This window comes from Nipponia nippon, unplaced genomic scaffold (assembly GCF_047370975.1).
Source record: "Nipponia nippon isolate SJK-2023a ecotype South Korea unplaced genomic scaffold, ASM4737097v1 scaffold_1, whole genome shotgun sequence".
In the NCBI taxonomy this organism is placed as follows: Eukaryota; Metazoa; Chordata; class Aves; order Pelecaniformes; family Threskiornithidae; genus Nipponia; species Nipponia nippon.
This window is the reverse complement of record NW_028262290.1, coordinates 99,924,407-99,944,625: the sequence shown is the minus strand read 5'-3', so window position 1 is coordinate 99,944,625 and position 20,219 is coordinate 99,924,407. Positions and strand designations below refer to the sequence as shown.

The 20,219-nt window shown below is 39.4% G+C and overlaps 1 protein-coding gene across 6 annotated transcripts in view; it reads left to right on the top strand.

Moving 5' to 3' along the window:
- Positions 1-20,219, top strand: part of LOC148057514 (uncharacterized) — a 167,554-nt gene that overhangs the window by 12,958 nt on the left and 134,377 nt on the right. For 5 of the 6 annotated variants that reach the window (XM_087737404.1, XM_087737439.1, XM_087737408.1 and 2 more), the window contains 3 exons: positions 1,412-1,497; positions 1,886-1,956; positions 15,705-15,788. In XM_087737404.1, coding sequence (XP_087593530.1) covers positions 1,412-1,497; positions 1,886-1,956; positions 15,705-15,788 — 241 coding nt within the window. The remainder of the gene's footprint in view (positions 1-1,411; positions 1,498-1,885; positions 1,957-15,704; positions 15,789-20,219) is intronic. The other variant, XM_087737426.1, reaches the window with a different exon arrangement.

Genomic DNA, 20,219 nt, shown 5'->3' with positions numbered 1-20,219 from the left:
AATTGAAGGAATGTGATTGGCTTTAGGAAGACAGTAGAGGGTACTTGTAAACTCACAAATGAAAGTATAGCGTCTCTGAAAATCTTCTTTCCACAAAATCTTCTGAAAATTTGGACTCTAACAAAATAGAAGAAATTACAGGCTGTTTTTACAGGAAGATCTTTCCAATTAATATGAAAAGTAGCATAAGTAACTGTTACGTGATCACTGTCTTGCTTTCATTTAAAAAAAAAAAAGATATTTTTTCCATTATCTGTTGCTAGGTAGTTTCATTGCTAGGCACTGTGGTCCAAAAATGTTTTATTTGCTTGAAATTCTCTGACAAAAATTTAAAATGAATCCTCAGATCTTTCCAAAACTATAAGTCTGATAGAAAAACATATGTTCTTTAATTTCTACTCCAATGTTCAAGTATTTTGAAGATTGGGGAAAAAAATAAAATTAACCAGAAATGTTGTCTGTCAGCTTGTTATAGTTATGCCATAACACAGTGTATGGCCACAGTTAAATTCTCCTATTGTTCTGTCTTAAAGTTAGGACTGTATAGGACTTGTTCTCACCTGCTAGCACTTGGAAATTTGTTCTGAACAAGGACAAAAAATGTAACAGACTTTGGTACCTTCTTTTCTTTCCATTCTCCTTCCCTCTTCTTTTTCCAGAGGGACTTCTATTTTTTTGCCAAGCAAAACACACAGCAGAATTTCTGGCATTGTTTCTTCTGCTGGGGAATGAATGCTACAACTTGTAATCACAAACATTGTGCACAGATGCTCAGAGAGATGATAGAAATGGAAAACTGACCATAAAGCAGCTGCATTTTGGTGTGATTCCCCTAGTGCAGGGTACTCAGAAGTTTTCTATTCTCAGTAATTAAACCAGGGAATATTACAAGGAGAAGGCAATGACTGAAATGACTATCAGTAAGCTATCTTCAAAAAGGTGTGGGTAAGTAAAATATTTTGGTCTGCAGGTTTGATTAGTCTTTCTTTCTCTTATCTGTGGGACCACTTTTATCTTTTGCAAAAAAAAAAGTTACGAAATAAAGGTTGATAGAATTGTCTTCCTCTTTAGCCTATGTCCTTTGCAACTTCATTTTTACTATGTTTTACAATTGTGCTTGAGCACAAGCATTGGCCAGAAATGTGCAATTGAGGTAAACTTCCATTTGAAATCGCTAGGAGTTTAGTCTGCATGAGATCATATGGGATCAAACAACATACTGGAATAATCTCAGTTGATGTTTGGTGTTAAGCAATTCCAATATGCAGTGCATACTAGGAACTTTCTTAGCAAATCTGCACAGATGAGCAAACCACAATTAGTCAGCACATCCAGAAGATCTAGTATAGAGCTAATCTTCCCATTCAAGTAAACAGAAAGCATACTTACCCCAATTTATTTTTCTTTCAAGGACTTATGCCAATATATTGTCACATCATCCCCAAAGTATTGCTGGAGCATCATTGTGTGTCATGGAGACCAAGGAGAATTGAACAGGTGTGCTGTGGAGAATGTGATGAAAAGGTTTTATTTAAAGGATGATTTCATGAGGGGAAAATGAGAATATCAACTTGAGTAAGAACATTACATGCATGCTTATTTTAACATTTGAGGCAATAATTAGGACCTGGAAATCTTACTCTAAAAGAAGTCGAGGCTTATTAAAAGAGTGTGTGTGTGTGCATGCCTATACACAAACTTTATTTATATATATAGACACAAATAAATCCTGCTGTCTCTGTCAGCAAGGTTAACAGTGTTCACTTGTGCAGTATTGTTTTGGAGGAGTCTATAACTGAATAGATTATGAGCACTAGAAAAAAAGGCAACTGCTTGTTTATTTGCTTTTAAATGACCATGCTTATGTTTGTCCGCAACTTTTCAGATACACTTTTTTCACCTTCAAATCTGGAATAACATCTCGGAATAACATCTTGGATAGTATTTCAAGCAAAAGTAAGTGCAGGATTTTTACTTCTCCTTTCCTTTGAAAGCGCATTTCAAAGCAGCCTTGACAGAGTAGTTGCTATATATACTAGTGCATGTCTAGATAACATGCTGTTCGCTACCACAGAAATGTTAGAGCAAGTGACTGTAACTAGAACCAGGCCTGGCAAGGCCTATTAGATCTAATTCTGTGGAACATCTCTTTCATTGATTTGGTAGATTGAGGGTGGTTGACTCTTCTGTTCTTTAGATTCTTGCCTGATGCTTTCCAAGATTAAGGGCTGATCTTGAAAAATCAGAGTATACAGACATGCAGGTGAGATTTCAAGGTCATCACTCTGTGTTCATTCCTCCATTCATAGTAGAGATCAGAATATCTAATGATGGATAACCTTGAAAATTTGGCTATGTCAGAGTCTCTCTTGAACGTGTAAAGCTTGAAACTTCTTAGTTAATTCATTTAATTGCTATACTGCTAATAGACTTCGGGACCTCGGTGGTTACCTGTGTCCATTCCTCAATCCCATGTTTTCTCAGATGCGTGAACCCACCCAACCTCCTGCTCTTCTCCTGTCTGACCAGTGAATCATGAGAATCATGTGGCCAGCTCTTGAAGCCCAGTCCCCAATGTTCCCAGCAGTGTACTGAGTCTGCATTAGTTCTGTTCAGGGGTTAAACTGCAAAATAAGACCTAAGCGTTTGAGACCTCAAATGCAACTTTCATCTATTTTCTTAGAGAAAGAAAACATTCTGTTAACTCCAACCAAGCCAAGCACAAACACTCTTAACTCTGGCCAGTTTTCATAATCTCAGTTTTAATGTTGGGGCCAGGTTTCCAGTGGCTGATCCAAAAAGATAAATGAAACACACATGAGATGTCTTAGGCCAACAGGTGTTGCAGCTGCTTTTGTAACACAAAGCTGAAGAAAACAAAATGCCTCAGACAATTGTATATGAACCAATTGTTCTGACATGAAACTCTGTTTCCAGTTTTTGAATAGCCTGCTTTGGAAGACATCACAAAGCATTGCAGAATGTCTTTGAGTGACAATTATTTAGAGAAGTTACTGCCCTCGTAATGTAATTTTCCAGTGTCAGTATGTAATTAGGCAGGATGAATAAAAAAGAGTCCCCATTGTGAAACACTGAGAAGCTGCTGTGCCCCTCCCAGTCCAATGCTGCTGAATAAATCAAATTTAACTTCCAGTTGTGCAACTTCTGGCTTTTTGAGCTTTGAAGCCTGTACTAAGTGTGCTGCACAACTGGTCCAGCTGATTTCTGCCTTTGATCTTCAAGGATCCCTTGGAAACCTTATCTACATGTTCAAAATTTCTTTTTTTTTTTTTTTTGTTTCTTGTTCCATATTTTGTTAAATCTGAACACTGTGCTTGTGAAACATGTCACCTTCATAGAGCTGAAAGACAAAGTTTTCAGCAACAGCAGCAGCACAAGCTGCTGAAAGTTCCATTTTCACCACTGATCTATCTCAACCCCACTGTACCCCTCCTGGGGGCATGTCAGAGTCTTTGTTGCATCAAGTCCTCTTAGATGATGGAGATTCTTGGTGTTTAGATTGTTTTTAAGAGGCTGAACTATCAAGCAGCTGTCAGATGCTGTTGTAAAAGACTAATTCTACACTGTGGAATCAGCATGCTTCTGTAGGTGAAAATGAAAGCTTCAGTTTGGCAACAGCTTCCAGTTGCTATTGAGCTGTGCCGATTTTGAACTGTGACCTGTGGTGTAAAGCTTTATTTTCCATTGCTTTTCTTCTGAGAGGTCAAGTTTACCCCATGCTCACAGATTTATTTAAACGTCCTTAAGAACACTCCTGTTTGCTGTCTGTATTTGTGACAGTTTGTGCAACCAGTCCCTCAGCAGATACAGGCATTTGCTAATTACAGATCTTAACAGCAGTTTTAGTAATAGGGTTTCAGGATGGGAAGGTGATATTTGGAGATAATCTCTTTTGTCTCCTACAAAGAAGTATTTGCTTACCCATTTAGCAAAAATGTTGCCATAATTGCACGCTCTGATAGGAAATAAAATTCCTGTTCTTTATATGAAATGAGTTCATTGGAGGAAAAACGATCAGTCCAGGCTACAGGTGACTGAATGTGGTGTGGAAAAGGAACCTACCAGAAGAGCGCACCTTAAACAGGAGGTCCCTTTGCAACCGGATGGTCGGAGGATGCCTGAGAGTGCTGCTCCGGCAGTTCCAGGTTCTTAATGCCCCTGAAGACCAGCCCACAAATGGCAGATGAGAAGCCTGTTTATCGGTCAGCAGTGATCCATTGTATTCGTGCTCTTCTGCAGAGGGAAAGCCAAATAATTGAACAACCACAGAGCTCTGCTGCTTTATAAAGCTCTGTGAACAAGGTTTTGTAACCTCTCTGTTAGACGTGGCAGTGGTGATGGTGGCCTAGGCAACAGTCCTAAACTATCTTACAAAGAAGCAGCAATCCAGCTATTGGTAGAGCACCACATGGACTGACAGTATGAGCTCTTGGGGCTGGTTTTATAGTGCCTGTGTGTGGTGTTCTATTGCCATAGGGCGGTTGGTGTCAGCCCCTCCGCTACCTAGTTTTAAGCTTGCTTGGATGCAAATATCTTGTGCTGTGATGTAGAGACACCTGGAGACATGGCAATTCTGTGACTTCAGCTGTTTAAAAGTCTGTGAATGCTCATCAGGAAGGCCCCTTTTCTGGTCAGGGGAGAGTGATCATACTCCTCAGGTACCTGTGCAGGTCCCCCTCCCCCTAACTGAAATATTATTTTTAGGGTGAGATGAATCACTGTCTGGAGATGCTTCTCTCTCCGTTGAGGCAGCCTAGATGTCTAGTTTAGATTAGATGCCTGACTTTTAGACAGCTAAAGATACTGAGATGAATGAAATTCTCTGGACTATTTCCTCTTTGTGCTTGGAGTGTATACCCACATGCCACAGGGGATCTTGTTCCTGCAGGATCGTAATAAATAAGAAATGAGGGACTGATCTTTCTCTTTTGGATAAAACCCAGAATCAAGGTGGAAAAAAAAGGCTGTATATATAACCCTTTCTTCTAGAGTGGACTTCTATTTTTAGTTTCCAGATCTTTGCCTTTGTGTTGGGAGGGGATCATATGCTTGCAGCTATGAGTTAGAGATACTGCAAATAGATTGCATAGTATCCTCTGTGTAGCATGCCTGATCAAATTAGTCTTTTGAGGTAAAGTCTCTGCATTTTATGTAATACTTAGAGTTTTTTCCTAAATGTTTAAAAAAATTATGTGAGGTATTAAGATTTAGAAGTCTCTGTACACTTAGAACTAGCACGATATACTGCAGAGAAAACTGCCCTGTATGAGCAGAGCAACATTGTAATCTACAAGTAGGCACAATGTATGTAAATTCTGATCCTAAAATTAAGTTTACTGAGTTTAAGTAACTTGCATTGGGAGGATTTATGCCCTGGTTGATGTGCAAGAGCTCTTGTGCTCTCCATCTGCCCTGTTTGCTGGGATGCTCTTGGAAAGAACAAGCACTTGCTACAGTCTCAAACAGAACTTTGAGTTCTGCTTGATCTTTTGTAAATAGCAGGATTTGCCTTATGATTAATCAGACATGATAAAAGATTAATTTTAAAGGACTGCATTGATTCCTTGGGGGAGGAGCATAATTAGAGCAGAGTTTAACTCAGCTCAGTGGTTTGAAAACAAATTATCCATCCAGACTATTGGAGCTAAAAAATAAAATGCACACTGATCAAACATCAACAAATATGAGAAGCCCTGCAAACGCAATCCACAAGGTTGCTTTTGCCAAGTGCAGCTTTTGAAGCTCCTTTTTCTCTACAGAAAAGCCAGTCTACAATCTTTCCTTTGTACATATAATAGTGTGTGAGCACTGCAAGACTTGAGTATGTTTTGGTGTGTGTTGCTATTTGTGTATCTTCAGTCAACTGTCCTGATTCAAAGCAATGCGTTGTATTCAGTGTTTTGAAGTAATATGTGACTGTAATGTCAGGGAGACCTGTTAAACTGTCTTACACTTTCATAACTGGAGAAGACTTAGACCCCTAGAATTAATCATGTAATGCACAGACTTACATATTAAAATACATGCATATATATGCTTAATATGAAATATTTGCATACCTTGCTGTTTTGTCCCACCAGCCTCAGATGAGTTAGTTTGAGAAAAGAGAATGTATCATTTAGTTTCATAGGCCTCTAATTCATGAGTGGTCATAAATGATATCTGTGTACTCTAAAATGTACTTACAGCAACAACTGCCTTAGCAAAACTGTTGGAATTTCTCCAGGGCTTGTTTCTCTATTTAAAAACAAAAAACCACCCCCCCCCCCCCCCAAAAAAAAAAAAAAAAAAAAAAAACAACAAACAAAAAAACCAAACAAAACCACAACCAAACACCAAAACACCCAAACAAAAAAAAACCAACCAACCAAAAACAAACAAACAAAAAAGAATACTTCTTGATGGTATTACAACTTGAGAAAGCAGGATCTGGAAAAGAAGAGGATGTCCAAGACAAGAGAAATGACCCAATGGTCTTCTGGCTGTGATGCTGTTCACTGAAGTCCTGATTCACCATCATGGGGAGAGGGGTGGTAGAACTCTGCGGCTGTAGAAAGTGGGAGTTCCACTTTTGTTAGAAACATTGAAATTCTCAGGGTTAGTTATTTTACTTTACAGAGTCAAGAAGGGAAATACCAGGTCTGCTCTGCTCTTACTGACTTTTCAGAAACTCAAAGATTGGACTTGCATTTCTCGGAGAGTTTGGAAGGTGTTTGTATGTGTGCAAGAGAAAATAGTTGGTTGGAGGGCTGAGTTCTAGAGGGAAGTTGCACAATGGGGAAGAAACTCCATGTTGTTTTTGCAGATTTCCTCATGCCTCACAGGACCACCCCACATGTTTCTTAAGATATGTAATAAAGCAGCAGATATCTTCTCCCGGTCAGATTCTTTAAGGGTTTTTAGAGGTGAGTGGCACATTAATGGTTGCAGCGTCAAAAAATAAATGAGCTGAATAACTTAAACGCAGCCTCCAAATGGCATTGGCATCATGAACTTTCAAATTGGAACTACAATCCCGAATGTTTTGTGAGGAACTACTAGGTATTCCTGCTGAACTCCTTAGGATTTATGCGCAGGTGGCAAAGCTAATCAATGAAAGGGTTTGGTTGGTTGTTTTTTGGTGTGCTGTGTTATATTTTTCCCTTTTTTTTTTTTTAAATTCTCCTTTTCCTATAGGCCTCTGTGGTTTGAATGAACCTTTCTGCTCTGCCCATAACCTAACTAGATGCTTTTGAGGAGTCTGCTGATGTTTGAAGTTTGCCAGAGGGGATGATTTATAGCAGAATTTAACATTTAAGACCTTTGAAATGAGACATTAAGAACCAATGCTTGTGATGATGTGTGCTAAACATTGGCTGTGAATTCTTTGGAATTTAGGAACCTGAATCTTCTTGTGTAGCAACCGTGCCTGTGGTCTACCTGCTGAAAGGGAGGGTGTATGAGAGAGAGTGCTAAAAATTTGTTTTCCCTGAATTTTTGTTGTATGTCACCACAGGATAATGTGGTGGTGTGCAAAGGTCTGAGCTAACTTCAGAAAAAAGAGCTTGTGCATTGCAAGAAATAGGGCTGCATTAATACCGTGGTGTACTCCGGCTAGTTAGCCCAGCTAAGAACAGGCTGCTCATAATGTCACCATTGTGCCAGTTCCTCAGTGGCACTTCAGGCCACCTCTTGAGAGAGGGACCATGGCTGCCAAGGGATGTCAGACTGGGAGGCTGCACCAGAGCAGAAGTCACAGGAGTTCTGAAACACGACTAGATAATGGCTCCTGAGCTGTGGGAGTAGCTCTGCAGCCTTTATCCTGCTTTCAAACTTGAAGTGCCAAAAGCAGCTGGATCAAAGGTCTGTTTGATCATCCAGCCATGAGCTTAGCAGATGAGATCAACAGCACTGCACCTTGTTGCATATTCCTCAGTGCTGAGCCCATGAGCTGGAAGCACACTCCGTGGCTCTTTCTCTGTGGGCTCAACTGTGAGAATCTGTCTTGGTGGCAAAGTGAGCAAAATAATGGCAGATACCCTGGCACCCTATGCCTGCAAAAACATTGGCTTCAAGGCCAGCTAGAGGCAGTGAAAACCTGTAAAACATCTCTTCATTGTTCTTGATTTTATTTTTTTTTTCCTCCTCAGTGGCAAGATGTCTGTAAACCTTGTCCTTTTAATCAGCTTTTCATAATAGTATATTTTAGAATCTTAGTAAAACAGTACAGGAAGAAGTGTGAAGTTCAGTATAGAAAACCTTAGATTCCAAAGACATTTAGGCACCTTTTTTGACTGAAGATCTGTGGTATTGGAATAAAGTAGCCCACACACCTGCTTTCACCATCAGACTGGGTGTACAAGTGTGGAGGTCTTATCAATGTTTATGCAGACCCCATCCATCATGTATTGAGGGAGTCTTTTGATTTAATGAAAAGTTCATCATGTTCTGAAGTGGGGAAAAAATGGACTTGTGGCTTCAGTTAGGATATTGTATGCACTGGGAACAGTTAAGAACAATGTTATAATTGTAGGTAATCTTTTTTTCCTCCCCCCCCGCCCCCCCCACGGAAGGAAGAGGATTGGCTGCCAGTAAATGCAGAGGGCTAACAACTGTTCTCAAGGTATTCATGGCAGGGGTTAAACCAACAGATAAAAGGTGCAAATTCTTTCTTAAGAAATGTAGATCGTTTGTTAGGAGGTTGATAAATTTCTAATATGCTAGTGTATTTGAAGAAGGGTAAGGCTATTCTCACATAAATTGCATAGATTTTAAAGGCAGAAGAGATCATTAGAATCCTATCACTGCAGTATAATGGAAACTATAGTGTTTTACCCAGGTGTTTCTTCAGTTAGCTTGTATCTTTGGAAGAAGCTAAGGATATGGTTTTGGAGATGTAGTCTTGACTTAGTCTTCTATTAACAGAGAATCCTCTACATCCTTCCCTAAGTGAGGTGTTACACTGATTAATTTAGCAGATTAGTACTGTAGTTCCTTGATCTGCTTTATCTGGCATAATTTAACGTGACTGCTGAAAAGGGCATTCCCACTGTCATCTAGTTGCTTGTTTCTGCCCCTCCCTTGTGCCAGCTCTGTTTTTTGTGCTTCCTGGGTGAAACTGAGATAGTTTGTTGCCAGATGAATTTCCTAACCTGCAGAAACCAAAAAAATATTTGGTTTTCAGCTTACTCAGTTCTTTGGTTTGGTTCCTCACACAAACAATAGTACTGATGCAATGGAGATAGTGGGAATGAATGGCTATAATATGGAGGAGGAAGATGGGACTGGCCCCTTTAATCAGCAGCACTGAGCAATGACAGATTAAATGGATTATGGAATTATGGTGTGAAACATAACAAGCAAGTAGCTAACAGCTGACACTAGACAAATTCAGATGTGCAAAAGGTACTCATGTGGCCAATGAAGATAAAGAATCCTTTGCTATCTGGCACTTTCAGTTGGAAAATTTTATTTCGGGGGTAGAGAATTACATGACCCTTACAGAGCATATGGCATGTCTTTTTTGACAGTCTGCACTGAATTTAGAAATCAGGACTACCAGTATACCTACAGAGATGGTGGGTGCTTAGAAATTTAAGGATGCGGGGGGGGGGGGGGGGGGGGGGAGGAGGAAAGGAAAAAAAACCCCAGCAGAGTCTTGAATCCTTATCCATGCTGTGAAAATCTTACTCTGTAGAGGATCAGACTATTGTGTCAGCAGTTCAGATTCACATGCCTCCTCACTCAGTCAAGAAGCATTTTTCCAGGCTTGCACCTAGCTTTCTTGCTTCCTTACTTTGAACCTTATCCACGTGACAAAGGAAGACTGTCTTGTGGGGTTCTTGGCAGGCTGATTCAATGCGGGCTGGGTTGAAATTATGGGAATGTGTAATAGGCATTTGCAGAGAGATGTTTCTCTGCAACATTTTCTTTTGCTATAACAGGAAACAAGGTGCACGAGTGGTGACAACTGGAAGAGGTCAGACAAAATCTCCCTTCTTTATTTTAACCATCCATACCTTTGCTGAAGTAGAATTGGATGAGACTGACTTCCTTCTGATGAACAGTTGGCAGATGACCAACACATTATTGAAGAGCTCTGATGAAGACTACTTTCATCAAACCTATTGCTTTCCAGCAGGGTCAAACTCCTATTAATATCAAAGCTATTAGGTTAATCCTCACATAATAATGTGGTTTATACCTTTTGTACTGCACCTGTATTGGGCTTGAGGCATAAAAGTAGTGTGACAATGGGCAGACTCTGTTGCAAGGACTTGTCAGTTATACATCTGTGACTTTAAATGCCCTGTGGTCTTTTAGGAACCGTGTTCTGTAGCTTTCTTTAAAAACCCAGCCATATCTTAAAGGTGAAATTTTGGACCCTGAAGTTGCTATTAAAACATCTGTTGGTTTAAGTGAGGCTATGATTTCTTCAAGACTTACCAAACAACAAAAATTGCAACAGGCTCAGGTAATTAGAGCCTGGTTTTAAACTTCTGCTATGATTTAACTTCTGTAAGAGTATACCTTTTATCATCAGTAGTTGCTTGGCATCTCTTCATGCAAGTCAGGGAAGATGCTACTAAGCAACTCCAAATTTTTATTGTCTTTCAGAGAATGATAGATAATGCCCTGATGAAACCTGGGCAATGAGCTCACAGGGCACTTTGCCAGCATAGCATAGCTATTCTTGTAGCTATCTGTGTTTCTAACGTGACTCAGTATCAGCAATGGCAACTGCAGACTAGAAAGACGTGCAGATGCATGCTTTCTGTGTTGGCTTTTTTTTTTTGAGGTCCCTGAAGTCATCTTAAACTTCAAATACATTTTCATCACTAATGCTTTCATTGGGTCTAACAGGAACCTTAATGGGTCTCTTTGAGAAACATGCTTGTATATTTTTGAATTTTCGCAAACAGGGTAGCTTTCCAATTGAAAGAATTGGTACCTTCAAACACAAATTCACAGAGAGGCAGCATCAAAGAGACTGGAGAATAAGAGCTCCACAATATATATGCACAGTGATGCATGATAAAAATTAAATTAAGATCTTTAGGTGCCCTGAAAGCAAGTAGTGAAGAAAGCATGTTCAGGTGCACTGCTTGCAGGGTGCTGCTTCTGTGAGAAAGGTAAGACAAAATTTGCATGCTGTTTGCCATCCAGGCAGGACAGGCTTGGAGAGAAAAAAATTATCTTGGAATTGCTACTGCTACTCTGTTTGAGGCCATGGTGGCAGGTTGCCGCATGTTGTGATTTGGCTTTTGGTTTCCTTTTCTCCCTGTCTACCTGGGAGTTGTTATTTCTGTGTTGAAGGACCTATTCCGGTAGCATGAGAAAACCCCAGCTGCTTTGCAGGAATGCTTTCTGGGAGTTGGAAATAGCCAGTTAAATGACTAGCACGTGGTTAAAAAAAATTGCTGGGATTGAGTGGATAGCTATCAAGACCCTCCGCCTAAAAATATGCTTACAGGTCAATGCATGCGCTGAAGGAAGTGACTAAACTGGTTTTGCAAAATGGGTTGCTAACCAGGCTGTGAATCCACTTTACTGATAGAAAGGCTGGAATTTTATCACTTGGGTAAAACTGGTCTAATGATGGAGTCCTGAAGCCCTGTTTCCTTGGGAATTGTTATCGGACAAAGAGAATCTGAACCCAGAAGTCATACCTGTCTGGAGACTGGAACGTAGTAAGACATAGGGAAGCTTACAAATTACCTGCATTCCTGTGTGGAAGCATTTGCATTTTTGACTAGGGAGACCTCAACCAGGTTTGTGTCCATAGATATTCATGTTGGTAATAGGAGCTAATTTAAGGAGTTAGGTTTGTCAGTGTCCTGACCAAGCAAACTTTCAGAATTTAAAAAAACAAACAAACTGTCCTTTCTCCCCAGAAGCCCCACCTCTTAATCTCACTTAGATATGGATGGTTTGGCTTTTGCTTGTGTTTTTTTGAGAACTTTGTTATTTGGAGGTTTTTGCTCTTGCACATATGCCTGTTCTATACTCTCTGTGCCTCTTGAACAGTAATTCAATGCTTAAGTTTTCAGAGCTTGCATGTATGCCCTTTTAGCATTGGTAGTGCTTTTTAGTCAATATGTAAGTAGGGAGAATTTACTAAGGTTTTCCTAAGTGAATCTTAGCTGTGTAGCCCTGATATGAAGGGCTGCTCTTCCACTTTGACCTCTGTATTTATGACAGATAAGATTAAACAAAAATTCTGTGTCACCAGTCCAACTCTGAACTCTGAAATGGTCATACTGAGAATACCTGTGCAAATATTCCTGAACGCTGAATGTCCCAGATCTTAGTTTCTTCTTTCCTATAGTTTGATTGGTGTGTTTCAGCTGATCCTGGAGAAGAGATTAAGCTGCAAACACCCATATTATGTTAGACAAGATATTTACATGCTGTTAAAAATGAACAAAAACTTAGAGTGTTTGCAAGTACTTAATGTGTGTGGTATGCAAGCAACAGACCAATCTGTTGCCAAAGATTTTGGTGCTGAATGCTGTTATGACTTGATTTATATGTGACTGTTCAAGTTGAACAGTATAGCTTGGTATGTTCTGGTTAGACTAGCAATCCACTCTTGCAAACTTTTTTTTTTTAACAACTAAGTAATATGAACTTGAAGCATGACTTCACTCTCCTATTTATTTTCCATTTAAAATTATTGGTGGAAGCAGTAATGCAGTATTCTCCTGGAAGGACCTGTGTGCAATCTATGTCAGTTACTCTAATCAAACAGCAGATTGGGGCTGGTGTGATTGCAACAAAACTCGGTTTGCATTTTCTCTGTTGTGCCAGATAGTGTCCAGCACTTCTAAAAGGAGTTAAATTGTGAGCGGGCATATTGGTTCTGTGTCAGTTTTTGGTGCAGTGGCATAGCATTGTGCCATGACCAGAGCTTAGCTCTTGGCAATGGAGGCGGTTTGTCTCCAGAATCAAGTGCTCATACATCCTGGAGCTTGCTGTAGTGTCTCCCCATCTGCAAAACTGCCACCGCCAGAATGTTCTCTGTTTTCAGATTCAAACTGATTCACTTCCCTTAAATGAAAGTAATTCATATTTCTAATTGTATGTCATGTCTGTGCCCATGTAATGGAAAAGTGCTATTAAAGACATGATAATTAAAAAGAGCCTACATATTAATAGAGAACAGAAACTGTCTATTAAGGAAGGTAATTAAAACCCTTTGGAAATCATTAATTTTTGAGAGATCCAAGATATACTTTTTTGCTTCCCTAGAAATAAATAAGACTCATAAGTGGTCCAATTACTTTTAGTATGAGAAATGTATGGGAAAGAACTTCCTACCTTGAGTGGTCTGAAGTTCAGCATGTGTTGTTGTGACTTTATGGGGAGCTCTTATATACGTGTTAATTTTGGAAAGCTGTCCATATAGGTAAGTACTGAACTGTAAGCTATCAACAGTTGGAAAAAAAATCTCAAACCCTAAAAATCAGATCCAAATCCATCCTGGAAGGTAGAGGAATGCAGGTTCTGTGGGCACATGCTCAGTGGAGGTTCTCCTACTCAGCCTCTGCTTGAGTGTTATGAAGTACTGTTCTGCTTGTGCTGGCAAACCAGCCCAATGAGTGTGTAGAATTGCTCAATTAACTAGAATTCATAAGCCTCTAAAATATGATTTATCTAGACTAAATACATTTGGCTGTGCCAAGACAGGCAGAGTCACTTCAGTTTGCTAGGGGAGGACTAATGATTTCAGCTGTCTTGGTTGCAAACTACAATTATAATCTTTGTCAGGAGCAAAATGAGTAGATTTTATTACCTGCATTTTTGGAGAGAGAGAGAGAAAGGAAGCCAGTAGATTCTTATCCTAGAATGAGTAATTGTTGAATTGCTGGCCAGGTTTCTTTATCCCATACAAAGATTGTGGAATTTGAGGTCCCTTGATGGAGAGGAGCCAAGGTGGTCTGGGCCTCAGCCCTTCCTTATAATCCCTGTCCCTGAACTGCGGAAGGATGCTCTGCAGAGCAGGTGTAGGTGGAAGCGCTGGAGCACTGTGACCAGGAGGCCAGAGTAAAGAGTCAATCACACATTTTAAGTTCCCAAGTAGATGACATGAGATTTCACAGCTCCTATGTGGACCAGGAATGATCTATGTGGTTTGTAGATTGTTCCCAAAAGGAAGAAACTTCTTCCCATGGAGAACGTAAGAATATAGGAAATGTCCATGGCTCTTATCAATGGTCTGTCGAATCCAGTGTTCTGTGTCTGACGGCAGCAGAAAGCAATGCTGTTTAGGGACAACATGTGAACCTGTCCACTTTCTGATGCCCATTCCTCTCGCAATCCATCAACATCTGGAACTGTTGTATTAGGCTGCATCCTTCTCTAGACCTTTAAGTATTTGTTTTTAGATTTGTTGACCAGAATCTTTTTTTGTACATACTAATTTTTCTTTTAAAGGAAAAAGAAAACATAAGGGAATTGAGAGTAGCCTTTGAAGCATATTTGTCCCATAACTTGCCTGACTTCAAGACCACAGTAATACATTTTGCAAAATCCTTATTAGAACACATCAGTTTGGAGTACAGTTGTTCAGCTGTATTGCAAAAATAAATGATGTTCTTGAATTTGCATAATTCATCATTTGATGTACTTTCTGAATTGATCCCAATGAAAGGATGAGGTTTTCTGATTTGCTTTCATTTTAGATGTGGTGCATCAAGTCAAGACATTAAGCACTTTTTGTTAATGTACACCCTTCCCCTCCAAACCCCAGGCAAAAAAACAAAAACTATTTATGGGAGAGCTTGGATGTTCTCCTTAAGGGCAAAAGCAAATGATCCCTTTGGAGTTATTCTAATACAACTAATAATTAAAAAAGGTACAGCCAAAATGTTATCCGAAACATCAATGTGTCTGCTACTGAGGAAGAAACTGGCATGTGTATCTATGAGGTGGTCAGCTAGTAATACAAATTCCTTCTCCCTGCTCCCAGAGCTACTGTGTGCCACTCTTCCTCTATAGAAAGACAATTTGCTTTTCACGTAGTAATGAAGAACAATGTTTTAACAGACAAAGGCACTTCTAGTGTATTATTGTGCTGTCTTTTGAGTAGCGCTAGATGCTGGGAAAAATGGTAATTCACAGTGTGAATGCTTCTCGCCAGCAATGTGGGTTAGAACTGAGCATGTACAATCTATGTTGCATAAGGTACAATGGTGAACATTGTGAGAAGGAGAAAAGCCCAAATTATAGCTCTTGCTGATGGCCAAGAAACTAGCCTTTTGTATTTTTTTAAGATGAAGACAGCCCAAACAAAATCCAAAATATTGTCCTTCAAAGTGTGTATGTGGCTGAATTCAGTAACAATATGTTCATTTTTAGTGTTTGCAAATTCATATAAAAATACATAGCTATACTGCTCAAACACCTGTGTTCCTCTGTTTTTTCTTGTAAACTGATATGAGGCACAGGTGGCTTCTCATTAACTTATTTCACACAAATATAAATATGCTGCACAGTTTCTCTTGCTGTAACTATATAATCCAAGAAACATGATTGTTACTGATTTAATGTAATCAGTGTTGTGAGGGGAACATTCTGAGCCCTTTGTGAATGGCTCTATTCTGAGGGGATTTACACCCCATGTAAATCTGATTTAAATGGGAGAGTGGTGGAATGTGGCTTTCCTATTTAACCTATGCAAAAATCTATATTCTCCCACCTAGGTTTCTCACTGTGTGATGGGATACTCAGCTGGTACATGGTGAGTGAGGGGAAAAACACAAGTCCAGTAAGGACAGAGAAAGTAGGTAAGGGACTATCTCAAACAGGCAAGTTATACATTTTGATTCAATATTCTGATATTCTTATCAAGGCTTTCCAGAATGTGACACTGACTCAAACTGCAAACAATAAGGAGAAAACAGCAAACATGTATCAATGTCTTTGGTGTTCTGCAATGATTTCCTTTTTTTTAAAGGACGAATGTTGCAGCAGAAATAAAAATCTAGAAGAAAAAGTGAGCCATCTTAACATGTAAAAGCAAATGTGTTTTTAAAAATTATTTTAGTAGTTTAAAGATATCTTTCTGTTTAAATTTATTGAACTATAGCCAGATTTATTCAATTAAGATAATACACTTCAAGGTTAACTACCATTTGCTGTTCACTTAGGCAAGCTATTGTATGGTTATGTAAATTTCATGAACAGAGACACGACTTGAGTGTCTTAATTACAAGCAAAAAGTGTCATTTAAATATGAATAGGTGAATAGTTGCCTGTATTTCCTGTTCACATTCTGCTGTCATCTTTAAGACCAAGAGCTAACTAGCCATCTATATTGTGCTTTCAGTTTTTCCTTATGTCTCTAAAAGAAAAAAAAAAAAAAAAAAAAAAAAAAAAACACACCAACACAACAAAGCCTGTCATATAAATGCATGTAAAGCAGATGATGCGGGAATGTCCTCCTTGTACAGTTGTTATTAGCACAGTGAATTTTAATTTACCCAGATCACAATGAATAGCAGTAAATATGCAGTATTTTTCTGTGGATTTCTCTGCATTTCAATATGATATGTATATTTAAATAGTAGCATCTATAACTTCTGTGTAAGATCCTTTGGTAGTAACTCTGACAAGTCTGCTAAGGGCTTATTTTGTATGCTTCTATTTTCAGTGCTAAGAACTATTATGAATTCCTCTCATATATACACATAGTTGTGTTCAAAATAGTCTGTTTCCTTATTAATTTATAGTCAGTCTAAATTAAATTTTATGTAACCAAAAGTTTGGTAGCAATATTCCCTCATCATCTTTAGGACCGAATTCCCTGTGTTCCTGTCATGTTGATAGTTTGGGATTTTTTTCCCATTGTTTTGAATTGTTTGTCTCTCCAAAAATGACCTAGAAAGAAATCTGTTGTTAATCACATATCAACGAGGGAGGGATGATTAGTTAATAAAAACCATGCCTTGTTTCTGTGGACCAAATGGCTAACTCTGGTTCTCAGTACATACAGAGTCTCTTGAAAGACTGTTCCCATCCTTCAGTGATGTAGCTGCAGCTCTCCCCGAGGAATGAGAAGTTCACTATTCACTCTGTGCTTGCATCACCCTTTCCAGCATGTTCCCACTGATACATTAAAGGAATTAATTGCTCATAATGATCTCACCATCTGTTAACAGAGGTTCATACCTACAGGCTGGTGGCATGTGGTGGTCCTATTCAGAAATCAATAGGCAATGCTGGGGGAACGCTTTCCCACATTGCCTTCCATTGCACTCTGAAAAGGGGAGGAGAGCTCAGTGTTGGCCATCTGCTCCTCGTCTTTCTGTGCGAGAGACCTTGATGCAGTCCAGCCTGGCTCTGATCTGACTCCAGTCTGATTGGAATGTGGCTGATCTGAGAGCCTCTCAAAGCTGTGAAAGTGAGTCAAAAGGAGATCCCCATTGTCCGGCGGGGCTGAAAGAAAATGATCACTTTAAAATTCATAACTCCCAGGTGCCCGCCATCTATTCATGGGAAAAACTCTCTGAACTTCTCTTCATTAAAAAGAGAGGGAGTCCAGCTAAAAAGAGAGAAAAGGAAGTAGTTTGTGGGAAATGTGCAAGGGATTTCAGGCTAAACAAATGAGGAATTTGGAATTTTTACTCGTATTAAAGGAACCGTGTAAGGAAAGGGAAGCATTTGTAAGAGCAGGGCCTCTGCATCAGGGGCCCTTCCCTGCGGTCCTTTAGCAAAATAAAAAGGCGCTCCCTCCCCCACCCCCCCCAGGAGTTTTTCCTCCCTTTTCCTCTTTCTTACCTGTGTGAATGAGGGTAGGAATAGTGCATGAATTAGTCTGTCCCTGCTTTAAGTGATAAATTAGAATGCATTCAGTCTGCCCTCCTCCCCGTCTCCTGCATGTCTTTTATTGTTAGGCTGCATATAAAGCTGACCTGATAACAAATGTAAACTGAAGCTGAGTATCCTCATGGACAATTAGACTTTTGAGGGGGTGGAAGGGCTGTTCTGTCAGCTTCTGCCTAAACTCTTCCCTGCTCCCATGTCTAGTAATCTGAGGATTTGCCATATCACAGGAAGGATTTTGGTTTTCTTCCCCTCTCCCACTTTCTCCATCTCTTACCTCCTCTGAATGTGAGGTAGTGCCAAATCCTTCCTCATTCCTCAAGTGCATTACATGTTCTTCTCAATTTTGTGGTTTTTTTCATAGGGCCTCGCAATATCTTGAGTGGATTTATGCTTTTTTTTCTACAATGTGAAATGTATTTTTCCTCTGACACTGTTTATGTGGCCAGAGGTGAGGAGGACCACAGGGACCATGTAGTAGATTTTAAGGCAAGAATGGACTATTTTGACCACTCTTCATCCAACTACCTCTGCAACAAAGGCTGTTAGATCGCTCTTGGTAATTCCAGTTCAGAGCCAATAACTGTAGGCTAACTACTGAATATCTTTCAGAAACATCCAATTTCAATTCAGTGATTTCCAGGGAATTCATCCATTGCTAAACTGCATAGATACTTATCTGTGACCTATTTCCAGTCTAGAGTACCCATTTCAAGTCTTATCCTGCCCTTTGTGACTGCTGGGGTTAGATGTATTTGACGCCTGATAGCATGAAGTAAGCCATGCAGTGTGTCTGATTGCATGTGTATTTGCTGTCAGGATGTAGTCACTTATCTCCCACCAAAAGCATTTGTGTGGTTTGTGACGTGACACTGACCTGCCTCCCCTATTCTGGAAGTCTTTTACCTTATGATGGACCACTCTTCTTCATTTTCCCCTCTTATATCATTTGGTAAGAAGAGTAGTGGTGTACAGCATCTTTTTTTGTTTTGATTCAAAGTGGTTATGAGTCTTCCCACTGTGATGATGTTCTATCCACCCCAACTTTCCTTTTAGATATCTTTGAGATGGAGCCAGCTGCCTCTGACTATTTCTTTTTTGTTTGTGCAACAATGTGGGAGGATTGGTAAGCATTGTTCAGGCTATCTTCCTCCCCAGAAATTGCTGAGGAAGTAGGCAGCCATCACCAAACAACTGAGAAGCAATGTCCTGGTAGACAAGAACATTTGTCTTGTAATTTCATGATAACACGCTGCATCTCTGTTCTCTACTTTTACTCTGCCCTAGCTCTTCCTTAGTATCATCATGGGTTTCAATGATATTTTGTCTCTTCCCTCTACATCTTCAGTGTCATTGCATGTATATTCATCAGGTGAAGCACTCTTCTCACCATAACCAGAGTCAGCATTTGCATAGTAATTTCTGGAAACAACTGGCTTACCTTGTGGTGTTGGGAGGTTACATTGCAATTCACACTTAACAGTCCACTTTAAAAACAAACAAAAAACAACAAAAAACCCAAACAAAACAGAAGTTGCTTTCTCTTTGTTGCACAATTCAAGTGTTTGTACTGTGTAGTTTAAAGAAGATCTGTTAAGATAACCTGTTTGGGGTGTTTTGAAAAATATATAAAAAAAAAACAAACACAAAAAACAAACAAAAACCCCCAAAAAACAACAAAGTTGTTGTGGTTGGGTTTGGTTGGGGTTTTTTTATTATTTGTTTGATTTTATTTTTTTTAATAATATTAACAGAATCCTACCAAGGATACAGCTAGGTAAACACTAGAGTCAGCACAACTGAAGAATAGTAGCCCACAACAGGAGTCCAAACCTCAAAAGTAAAGGATATACAAACTTAAACCAGATCTGTCATTGTTGGAATAGTAATGTGCAGTCACAGCTAAAGATCATGTGTCTGTTAAGACAGGTAGGGACACGTGCTGTTGGTTCTGGTAACTTAAGTTTCAGCTTATATGTTTGGTGTGGGGTTTTTTGTGTGTTTTTTTTGTTTTGTTTTTTTTCATCTCCAGTCAGTAATAAATTTAAGGAGGCTTTTGAGTGAGGTGGATTTTCTTTGGGGCATATTATCTCATTCTGCCATTAACTATTTTTTCATAGTAAATACTTAAGAGGCAGAATAATCCTGTGATTGTGACATAAAATTTGAGAAGTGAATGTGCCATACCAGTATTTTAACATAAAATCTTACGTATGGAGTTTTCTAATACTGTTTAAAGGAGAAGACATGGGAAGAACTCCCAGGAATGTCATTCCCAGAATCTCAGACACCTACCACTTTGAGAAAATGCCATGTGGTGATGCTTTATTGTCAGTAAACACTGTACAGGTTTCCTCGGAGAATCTGTTTGCTGTCTTCTCTACAGTGCCCGT